This window comes from Xiphophorus couchianus, chromosome 20 (genome assembly GCF_001444195.1).
Source record: "Xiphophorus couchianus chromosome 20, X_couchianus-1.0, whole genome shotgun sequence".
NCBI classification, from domain to species: Eukaryota; Metazoa; Chordata; class Actinopteri; order Cyprinodontiformes; family Poeciliidae; genus Xiphophorus; species Xiphophorus couchianus.
In genome coordinates this window covers 8,200,082-8,212,335 of record NC_040247.1, presented here as the reverse complement: position 1 = coordinate 8,212,335, position 12,254 = coordinate 8,200,082, and the positions used below count along the sequence as shown (strand labels likewise).

The following is a 12,254-nucleotide window of genomic DNA, read 5'->3' as shown; positions in this document are numbered from 1 at the left end:
ACAAGAACAGGCTTACACCTCAGGTTTGACTCAGTCAAGGAACAAATTGTCAGATATTATGCGGTTTATTCTGTGTAGAGCAACACTATGCATCTGAAATGAGAACACCAAATGTGCAATACCACTTTAATGTCATACAATTCAACGTTGCATCACCTTCAAATATATATATTTCTTTTAAGTTAAACAGTGGGGCATCAGCACTCATAAAAAATAAAACAGTTTTAATGTGCCATATTACCCTCTGTAGGAATTCCTAGAGGAAAGTTCAGAACTTCTTTCTGTACTGATGTTTGAATTGTACTTCTCGTAGAAGGAAGAAGGATTGCATAAATCTCTAGATGTTTTGCCCATCGTGAGGAGCTCTTTTGGTTGATATTTTGGAGCTGTGTGCTTGTTTCTTTTTTTGCTTTGATTTTGCTTTCAGCGCTAGGATCTTTTTTTGAAGTTGCCTAAAAACAAGATGTTGATGCTTCAAGCATTTACAAAAAATAAAAAATAAAAAAATACAAATCTATGAACACCTAAATTTTGCAACATGGAAAATTGCAGCCTGGCAACTGAAAAAAGAAAAAAACTAAACACCAACATTAACTTGTTTAATCTGTGCAAAACATTGCAACAAATAGAAAAAAAACACTTTAATGTAGCCAAACTCTTGAAGGTTAAACTGTTCATGGATATTATTGATCATATGCTCTCCTGATGCATGGTCAACTGTTTCATGTATTCTTGTTTTTTTTTTTTTTTTTACAGAACAAGTCCTTAAAGCTAAAAAGATGAGAGTTTATTTTATTGGACTGTTGTATTGGTTGTCTATATGGCAGCAGCGTATTAACTTCACCCTATTGATCCTGATTTTAGATTTGAATTCTTTATGGCAGAACAGCAGCATTATTCCAGTGCATCCCAATTAATCAAAATAGAACTGGATTATTAATTTATCTTAGTGATTCAATTCAAAAAGAGAAGCTCACATATTTTAAAGCTTCATTACATGCAGTTAAACATTTTAAGAGGCTGCACTGATTTGGATCATTAAGACTTAGTTATCTCAAAAAATTTGAATTTTGGTATGCAAAGGTATTTTTATTGCAGTAATGTTATATTTTGGATGACACAATCTAATGAAAGTCTGCTGACTTGACAGTTGTCCTATAGTCATTGACAACTCACTCAGTCCAACTTGTCTTATCAAGTGAAAAGCTGCAGTGATACGCCAGGATATTTCAAAGTACTTCATGTTTACATCTGCTGGCAAGATTTATGGAAATGCTGATTTCCTTTTTCACAAGGACATCTGCCTGCTGTACCATGTGCCAGACATACCAATGCCTGGTTTATGATCACAGCATCATTGTGCTTGAATGGCCAGACCTAAACTGCACACTGAAAATACTGGGCTATTTGAAAAACAAAGATGAGAAAGATCACCTCCATTCCAATCAAAGTGATGCAGAAGTTGGTGAAAAAGAGATTTTGAAGAAAAGTACAGAGACTCTACAGCAAACATTAGATTTTGCGTAGGCCAGTTACCTATGTAAGACAGACTTTTCAACTGGAATTGATTAACTGAATAAATAACATTTTAACTCAGCATCATGCACCTTAATATGTTTTAATGTGGGCTGGTCTGAGCTTTTAGATTGACGGCATCAAATCACATGGTACTGTGTGCAAGTTGTGATTTGATGCACAACTTGCACACAGTTGTGCACAACTGTGTGCACAAAATGTTACTGGAAAGTAACATACTGGAAAGTAACATTTCCAGTTACTTTAGGCTATGCAACTATCATTAGAAGCAAAACATTCAATAAAAGCAAGCAGCAGAGTGAACTCGGTCCACTGATATTGGTTGCAACAAAAGAAAACATCTTGTTCCTCGCTTGTTGTTTCTATCAGATGCTCATTTCTTTTGTCTGCTAGATTAATCTACCTATGGGTATTAATGAAGTCACTTTGAAGTATTTAAGATATATTTGAGCAACGCTTCAAAATGGCAGCTCAAAGAAAAATGACAACACGCCTGAAAACGCATTCTGACTCTTCAAGATTGCACAATTTCTTTCCTGTAAAACGAGAAAGTCAACATGCATGCAGAAAAATGGGAGTACAGCTACCATTAGAGCAGCTGTGCTTTTCTGTGAAACTGATTGGTTCAAGTATCCTGAGAAAATAATGTTTAACCAGAAAAATGAGACAGACTTGCCTGTATGTGTGACACATGTTGTTCCCTGAAGGAACCGTGTCAGGACCTGATGGATTTAATAATTCCCATGGAAGGCGTAAATGAGAACCAAGCTTTGATATACATATATTTCACCAAAGAATCCTTGAGAGTCCTACTTTGCTCAGATCTCACATCTTCTGAACATTCTGACAATAAAACCAGAATTTTCCACACCAAGAAATATAAAACATACTTTGGTTGAAGCCTGTCTGGGTCATAGCAGCAGAATCTTCTAAGGTTTGTCAAATCAAATATGACCTCAATACAAACTAGAGTCGCTTACTTGCCACACCTAATATTTGACATAAGATAGAAGCATGGTTTTTCCAGGGCTGAAGTTAACCCTAAGTTTAAGATAACCTTCAGTTCCAGGAAAGATTTATAATTCTTAAAATTGAACATATTTTAATATTTTATGTGATTTTTTATTTGATGGGACACAAAGAATATGAGGTTAAAGAGTAAAGGTGATAATAAATAACTGATAATTAGTAGATTTATGACCTTAAATTATTAGTAGTACTGCCATGTAGCATATAGTCATAGTAAAGGGGGGAAAAGTCCAAGGATCTTAATGTATAAATGATCTGGCCTTTCCCAGGTTCCAAATTTATTTTTATCTAAGGTCTACAAATGAACACACTACTGACTCTACATTGGCATTATTTGTTGAACACGAAGACAACAAAAAGGTCTTTGATATACATTGTCTAGAACAGTGTTACCCAAGTCTGGTCGTCAAGGCACACTGCTCTGCATGTTTAGATGTTCTTTAATACGCCTGATTCAGCTGATTGCTGTTCAGTAAACACCTGTCAATTGAAATCACCTGCGCAGAAGCAAGGAAACACCTAAAGCATGCAGGGTAGTGAGCCTCGCGGACCAGGGTTGGGAAACACTGGTCTAGAATGTAAAAGGAGGAGTGTTGGTGGGGGAAGTTACCTTTACTCTACCTGCAATATACAGGAAGGACTCTGTGTACAACATCCAGAATATCTAAACTTACTTATGAGTTTATCTATTAACCTAGTATTTGCAGTGGTAACATCAGAATGATTCATACTTTCAAGGCCTGTGTCATTTACACGCAATAAATTTCCCCTCTGAGGAACAAAAAAATGGCATTTCTGTTCTGTTCTACTCCCACTTGGACATGGAAAATTATTTTTAACACATTAATAAACATTGGCAAATACAAATGTGCACAGAGGAACACTCTTTTGGGTCAAATAGTTATGTAAGTTAAGTATTTTAAATTCTATTTCAGAGAGTATAATGGTTACAGTGACTAAAACTACCATTTTTGCTAGAATCAGTACCTAATGTGAGCTACAAAGGTGAAGCTCCTGAAGCTCCGACTACAGACGGAAGGCAGATTAAGGTCTGTTCTTAATAGATGGATTGAGGTCAACAACCAGTGGCACTACTAAACATGCCACTGTGTAGCCCATATAATGCCAGTTAGTACACTTAATATACAAAAACATTGTACATCTGCTATTCATTGTTATCAATAGCAGAAGCCTTCAGTACACGATGCAGCTGTGGCATGTCATTTTTACTTGATACAGTACTAAAGTGACAGCTTAAAAGGGAGGATGCATCAGTGTGTCAAAATGTCTCTTTCTTGCCTAAATCTCCAACCTAAGGGGGACAGGTGTAGCTGCAAAACAAACAAGGTAAAAAACAGTATGCCAACTCTTGTGGTTTAATGCATATTGTAGATATGTAATATATTTGGTGTGAAACTGTATATACAAGTAAATATATTTTTTGCTAACTTTTCCATAAAGGTTATGTGGTTTTGTTTACTGTAAGTAAACAAATGTTTTGTTAGCTTCTCGCAATCAGCTAAAGGTCATTGAGGCTACAATACTAATATTCACATACATGAGTGGACTGTGGTACAGATGATTGAAAATGCAATTCCACATTTCCTGTCTATCTATCTATCTATCTATCTATCTATCTATCTATCTATCGTTTTATGAACACATTTTGGATGCCTTTTATAGCTATAAATACATAGTACGTTTTTCTTTCTTAGTGCAAACAAGGTCCCCATTGCATCATAAAGGTAACCGTTGTTTTGTGGTTTGTCGACTAAAACAGCGCCCCTAGTGGAATAAATGTCACGCGACGCTCAGACTTTGAATATATGACTTAAATGGAAATAATCTCCAGTAATTCAGAAGTCTTGAAGGAAAACTTATTGTATAATACTAAGGTGAATCTAGTTCTTGAAAGATGCGTTTTAAAATAGTTCTACCTAACTACTGCAGCAGAAGTTAAAAATATCTCCATCTGGTGTTTAGACCATTGTAAAGTTAAACGCTCTTTCAGATACTCTAACTTTTATCAGAATAATCCAGGACAGTTTTCCTTTTAAAAGACTAACATTTTATTTACTTTTAATAAATGGTGTTTAGATCATTCTGCAGGATTTATTTCATTCGGGATACTTGAAATCCTCATTCTGATTTGGAAATATTATGTAAAATTGCGCAACCTTAATGCGCAGAGTTCATTTTGAAAATCTTGGTTGACCAAAACAAAACCTAGAAAAACTAGAACAGCAACACATATGGAGACATGTAGTCTCCAGATTACATGTCACCATTTTGTTTTACTGGGGAACTTCAGATAATTTTAGACTGTGACTTATAAGTAATGATGACAAGCGGAAATACGTGAGGCATGCCCCGCTCCCCTTTAAATTGGCTCTGTCTGACGACCGACCTGCCGTGGATTGCAACATCGAAACTCCGCCCCTCCGGGTTGACGCCACCGCGGGAGGAAACAACGAAACCAAACAAACCCGAAGTCAGTCGGAGCCCCAGAGTCCAGCTGAAAGTTCTGGAGAACCAGCATCAGGGTCAGCTGAAAGCGACGGGGAAATAAACTAGACCGACTCTATTCTGCTTTCTGCTGATAAAGGGGCAGGACTGCTTTTGAACGCCCTTTTTCGGAAATAACAACAAAGACTCAACAGGTTTCATTTTCAATTTCAGTGCAATTTTTTTTTTTATTGGAATTATCCGTCGATAAATTATCTTCATTTATTTAACTTAATGCGCAATATAAAACTCAGCGACCACCAGCTCACGGACCAACGACAGGTTGCGCAACTGAAACAGCAGGAAGGCGCAAAGACGTCACCTCCAGTTCTCCCAGTGTCATAGTGACTGGTCCCAGTCGGAATTCAGCTGGGAGAGAGTAGGACCGCTTTTCAGATCTTTGTTTAGCAACTCTGCTGCACGGACAAGTGGCCAAAACCGTCTTCATAGTGGTTTTACTGAGTTGACCGGCAGTCCGCACCTGAAGTCATTTCAAAGGTAGGAAACTGACCTGAGACCACCAGAACTGCTGCTCGTGGCATGAAAATGTATTTAAATATTTATCCTGAAGTGAACAATGGTGTTGAAAATGTATTGTCAGATATTAAATATTAGGTAATTTTCTCTGAGTTGTTAATTTGTGGGTAACAAAAGCACCTTTTCAAAAAATAGTTTTCTTGTTGTTGTTATTTAGATTTAAATATTATTCAATTGAGCTGAATGTGAGTCGGAACCAAAACAAAACAAAAACAATTCTCTTCAACTTTTTAAATTCAACTCAGCATGCACTTTTCTACTGTTATTTTTTCCAGCTATATTAAGAAAGAAAAGTCACATTGGCTGTTATTTAATAAATCAATCCATAAGTGTAGCTTGATTAAAAGGCCTACAAAACACAAAGAGTCTAAAGACGCATTAAGTCACACCATTTGCAGTGATATTAAAGATGATTCCATGCTCTGTACATAGAAACATGTGGAAACAATGCTCAGATGACTCCTAAACCAACATTGAATGCATCCATTATGTACAGCCGTTGACTTTCAAAAACCAAATAAAAAAAGTTAGCCTAAATGTCACTTTTTTATATTTTCTGTGCTGTTTGTGCTGTAGAAAAATTAATCAAGTATCAGTTTGCCTCTTTGTCAAACCAGCACACATTTTCTTGACTGTTTTGTTTTGCTGCTTATTTTAGTGTGAGAAAGTGTGAGAAAACACTGAGTCTATATTTGAAATATTTGTTTATGTTTTGATTTGAATTCTTAAAGGTCTGTTAAATATTAGGAAAATATGAAATTATAACACTGTTGCTAAAAGTTGTATTATCGATATTGACTAGAATTAAGCCACATGCTTCTGACTCATTTCTTTCCTTATGACACACAGAGTGAGTGTCCCCACCACTCTGTGTTAGATTTAGCATCTTACCCACAAAAGATGTACATCAGATGAAGGCAGAAAGGGCAGTTAAAACCAGTTCACCTCACCAGAAAAATATGAATATGCATTTAACCAAATATCCAAAAAGATGTTTGTGATTGCAATATTGCACATACTAACAATGCTGATTTTGCTTCAATATTTTGTGCACTTCTGCTTTCTTTCCTTGGATGAAGTGAAGCAGTAGATTTCTAATTTAAAATAGTTTGTTTCTACAGTAAGGGAATGTAACCGGTCTGTGGAAAATATCTTCTTAAATAAGATCTTCCAGAACATTATAACAGGTTATTTCCTTGGATTATTCAATTCTTTCAGCAAATGTATGAGTATGGTGCTTTGAATGAATCTCGCCTAAGTATTTTTAGTTGCGGAGTCTTTTTTTTTTTAATTTTCTGTGGCATTTCATAATTTTGACTGAGTAGTGGATTGAGATAAACAAGAAAGTTGTGTTTAGAAATACTCAGACAGTTCTTGGTGTGCTTTTTGTGCATTTTCACAAAAATGCTTGTCTAAGTCATGTTTTAATTACACTGGAAACCCATTTATGAGGCAGCAACTTTTACAGTCTTCACCACAATGAATTAAATGCCAAATGAGAAGTTACATGGTGCAAAGTTTCTGCATGTGGGTTTTGCTTTCTGAATAACTCAGCAGTCAGATCTCTGGAGATTTCTCCATCGCTTTATTTTGAGCTACAGTTTCACAATCAAATGTGTCAAACAAGGCCAGATTTGCTGTGTGTATATGTGTGTGTGGGTGGATGACGTTGCCACAGTGACATTGTGACTCAGGGTGTTTCAGCAGGAGTGAAAGCAGTGTTGCCCCACAGCCAGTTTCCACAAAGTATCACCAAGGTGACCACAAGTTATGAGAAACTTACTCACACACACCCACACCCTAGCGGTGCATGCGTGTAGGTGTTGACTGTACTTAAAGCCTTTTTAAACTATAAACTGTTTTGCTCTGATGCAACGATCTGAAAGCTGTGGTGCCTGTCAGCTTACAGGAAGTTGCATCAGGAGAGCCTATAGACCCGACCGTGTAACATGTAAACAGCAGGGATGCAGAACACAGTTAGATGTGATACTAATACATCATTTTTACTTAATGTGAAAATGTCACTGTAGAGGTTTTAGTGAAAGAATCAGTGAGAGTTTCCCCTGTAGAGGGTGCTGTTGTGCAACAGGGAGCAGTTTTAATGTAAATTTAAATAAAAATATGTTTGTTAGAATAAGTTAACAAAGTGCTTTATTCAACACAGGTAAATTAAATCTAATATGTCACTAAATAGTATTTTCACCCAGGTGAAAATTTTGTCAAAATTTATTTTGACAACATTTTTGTTACTGCACAAGATGTGTATTTGGGGCACAGGTGAGGATAAGAATCAGCCTAATAATAACCAAAAATATCCACTCAAATGTGTTTTGTCTCAAACGATTTATGAGAAAATAATTATACTTGATTACATTAAGCAGAAAAAATAGTTTTGTGTTCATTTAAGATAAGACTGCAACATGCATTGGAAATTTGACATATGAACTAGTGTTGATTTTAGCGCTCTGTTAGAAGCATGCCGTTTCACCTCCTGTTTCTGTAAGAAAAAAATGTATACATTAGTGTTATATCAATAATAATAATAGCTATGAGATCATTTAAATTTTGCAATATAGTAACTATTTATTGGATGGTTTCTGATGCTGGTTGATTTTGTCAGTTCCTTGAATTCCAACAGGAACTTTAAACTTATTTTAGCAATTTAAAAATATTTTGTGATCTTTTTTAATCCATTCTACATTTTTATAGAGAATATGTAAAATATAGTAGGCGATATGATTATAGTTAATCTAAAAAAAAAAATAATAATATTCCATGAAAATTCTGAAATCTTTCAAATTGCGCACATTGGATTTTTGATCAAAACTGCTGATTGCTGCCTGCATGTCTTTTGATTTGAATTTGTCAATATTTGGGCCACAACATTCCAAAATAAAAATTCCAAAAAGCCAGTTTGCACCCATATTACACATTTTTCCATGTGTTCTGCATTTCTATTGAGAATATATTAATTATATTTTGCACGTTGCACATCAGGTTTTTGTTGAAGAGGACGATGTCTCAAAAATACCAGTATGAAAAATAATATGTTTTGGTTAATAGTAAATCTCATGTCTCTTGTCTTCACCAGTAAAAACCGAGGATGGGTGTGGCAACAACCAGAAGTCAGCTGTGTCTGAAGAGGCTGCTGGCTGAACCTCAAGAAAACTTACCAAAATGCAAACTCGCCCGTCTGGAGACATCCCATTCTGCCAGTGGCCTATCTTCATGCCTCACACCAACAAACCCCGCACCCAAGTCCAGCCCAAGCCAGCCCCCATCCAGAGTGGGACCATATCTCCTGTTTGTAAGCTGTGAAAGGGAGGAAACCTATAGGGCCGTACACACAAGCACACAAAAGCAGTACACCTGTCAGGTAAGATGGAGTAACACTAACAATGCTGGTAGTGGTGGCAATATGACGAAATTCTCCAAAACACATCTGGTGGTAATTTTTAGTACTTGAAGTAATGGACTGTTCTGGTTGCAGGTTCTCCCTCTGCAGGGTTTCCAGGAACGGTTGGCGGCCTACGAGCGCATTGGTAAACACGACAACATCTGCCATTTGCAAGATGTGGTGGTCGGTCAAGACAACCTGTACGTCTTCCTGCCCGATCACCATGGAGACATGCACGCATACGTGCGCAGCAGGAAGCGCCTGGACGAGGAAGAGGCGGGGCGTCTGTTTGCTCAGATGCTGAATGCGGTGGTGCACTGCCACCATAGAGGAGTCATCCTGAGGGACCTGAAGCTGCGACGATTCGTCTTTATGGACCAATACAGGTAGGATACAGTCTCAGGTGGCATAGCTGATACCATGATTGTTCTGCATCCTACATGAAAAAAGAGAACTTTAGTTAATGTTTTTTTGTTTGTTTTTTGCAGGACTCGTCTCGCCCTGCTCGGCCTTAACGACAGTGTAGTCCTCCACGGTAACCCTGATAACGACTTCCTCAAAGACAGACACGGCTGTCCCGCCTACGTTGGCCCTGAGCTGCTCAACAACGGAAATGGCTCCTACTCGGGTCGCGCTGCAGACGTATGGAGCCTGGGCGTGTCTCTGTACACCATGCTGATTGGACGATACCCTTTTCAGGACACGCAGCCAGCTGCACTTTTCGCTAAGATCCGGCGCGGGGTGTTCAGCCTGCCCAGTGGCTTGTCGCCACAGGCAAAGTGTCTGATTAGCTGCATGCTGAGGAAGTTGCCTGCTGAGAGACTGAAGGCATCCGAACTGCTGATGCATCCATGGCTGACCACCAATCTCTGTGTGCAACACCACAATGTGCACAAGACGCATCACAACCAAAATGCAATGCAGAACAAACAGATGGAGGATGACCAAGTGGTGCCAACATGGACTGAGAAACAATAAAATGTTTATACACTATATCTTCATGTGTGAATTTGCAATAACACACTGCCTGGCCACAAGTCAAACAGTAACTTACCACTTGGATGTGGTTCCATTCTAAACATTTGAGCATTAGTAAATTTTGTTACGTTGCATAGAGTTGCATTATTTATAATTAGATTTTTTTAACCAACATGATGAAAGAGGCTGAATCTTGGGAATTTTTTTTCTTGGTGAATCCCACAATCTTTTCCTCAGTTTGGGCCTGATGAATCGCGGCATTGTGGCTGTGAAATATGCTTGTGCCGTTTGAAAGAAACTGATTGATGGAAAAAGGTTATTTTAGTTTAATCAGTTACTCAGCTGATCTTTTTAAAGAACTTCAACTACATGAGAAATCCCATTGCTTTGCAGTTCAGTTTTTAGCAAAGAAAAACTATATCATTTATTTTCATAAACTAGATTTCCCAAACTTACACATTTTCTCAGGTTACAATCACTCAAGATATCTTTGAGATCATAAAAAGTTGTTTTTTTGGGGTGGGGGATTTCACAGTTCCTAATCTATTTTTTCCAGTGTTCTTCCTTGATGTTTAAATTGTCTTGACCAATAATTTGATCCTTCTGAAATAACTATAGGATATTCTTCAGTATGTCGGTACACGTCTGCCTGCTGGTGAGTTTCAAAACTTGCTTATACATTATTTTGCAATAACATTTTTTCTAACATTTTGTTAGAAACTGTTCATAGTCATTTGCGGCCAAGCAGCCTACAATCAATTTGCAACTTAAACCAGATTCCAGCTTCAAGGTTTAAACATTTCTCTAAAAATGTTCTTACATCTCACAGTGAAAAGTCTTTTTGTTTTTTACATATGTGTGCATACATGAAGTGATAAACACTACCATTGGTATGATCCTGGATTACTTGAACCTCAGGTGCCTTCGTCTGTTTGTAGTTGTGTCTCAGCTTTTGCCCCGCCTCTTTGAGATAAAGTGGTCTCATGTCGACATTCATCTAAAGAATTAGAATGTTTTGTTTTCTAACCATCTGTACTGCAGCTACTCTCCCATGGTTTTAACAACATACAAGCACACCAATGCAGTGTGGAAACTTTTCTTTTCTGTAACTCGGTTTTGAAGTGGTAGATTTGGCTCAACACACAAAAGAAAAACATCCTTTCTTTTGCAAATACTTAAAATGAGCTTCGTCATTTACTGATGTAGTGATGTCAGTTGAATGTGTTGAAGAAAAACACCTAAAAATACCACAAAATTTAGATTTGAGTCTCTGAAGGAGGCGGCGCCTCAAGAGGCAGAACTTCTTTCAAGTGTTTACATTTATAAATCCTGTTAAGGATCATTACAAAAATTGTTCACTGTTTTAAAGAGTGTGTTGCTGAGCAGAAAAATTAATTCAACTTAAATGTGTCTTTAGTTTTCAGATAATCAATGTTTTTATTTAGTTTTATCCAGTTAAAAGTAAATAAACTGAATTTGGTAATTAGCAAAAACTCTGCTTTAGTTGCACGAAAAATGCTTTGGGTATTGAGAGAAAAAAAGTTTTTTAGATCAGAAATAATCTGAACAAAATATAAATAATGAAACATTATTTTCTTAAAGCCGCAGCACTATCAAACATATATTTTTGGGCATTTTTATGGTCCAGATTGCATTAAAAACCTGGAGTAGATTAGCCACTTAATCACATTTCAGGACAATGAAGATGTATTTTGAGGACTTGACTTACAATAAGGAAAAAATACTGTACAAATACTATGCTATACAAATACAATTATTTCAAAATTGTCCAATTTTGAAATAATTTGACAATTATTCCCTAATTTGCCATCCTCCTGTGAGTGATGAAGAAAATCGCTACCCAACAAGCTTGATGCCTTTTGTTTTAGTGTACAGTGCAATTTCTGTTTTCAGTTGTGACAGAATAAATAAAGGCTGTTTAAAGTTGTTCTGGTCTCAAAATGGGTCTTTTTTCTGGATATTTTGGGCTACAATTTCCATTCAACATTGGTCTACAGGTTGGATACTCATCTACACAGCCCAACTAAAATAAGATCGCTATTTGCCCAATGATACTCTAAAAACAGCATGACAAAAAGCCACAAGACTCTGCAAAATAAAATGCAGAGTTTGAGCCTGATCCAACCTACTGTTTTGGACCCAGTACTGACCTCAGTATTAGAATAGATATCAAGCTGAGTCCACTGATCCAGTCATCAGGATCTAGTGTTGCCAAAGATGATGTTTTGGTTGATTTTTTTCATGATGGTTT

The 12,254-nt window shown here is 37.0% G+C and overlaps 1 protein-coding gene across 1 annotated transcript; it reads left to right on the top strand.

Moving 5' to 3' along the window:
- The first annotated feature begins 5,006 nt into the window (after positions 1-5,006).
- LOC114135502 (tribbles homolog 2-like) lies at positions 5,007-11,930 on the top strand. Its single transcript, XM_028002839.1, has 4 exons — positions 5,007-5,568; positions 8,699-8,983; positions 9,098-9,390; positions 9,493-11,930. Exons 2-4 carry the CDS (start codon positions 8,711-8,713, stop codon positions 9,980-9,982), a joined length of 1,056 nt encoding a protein of 351 aa, XP_027858640.1. The 5' UTR covers positions 5,007-5,568; positions 8,699-8,710; the 3' UTR covers positions 9,983-11,930.
- The last annotated feature ends 324 nt before the right edge of the window (positions 11,931-12,254 follow it).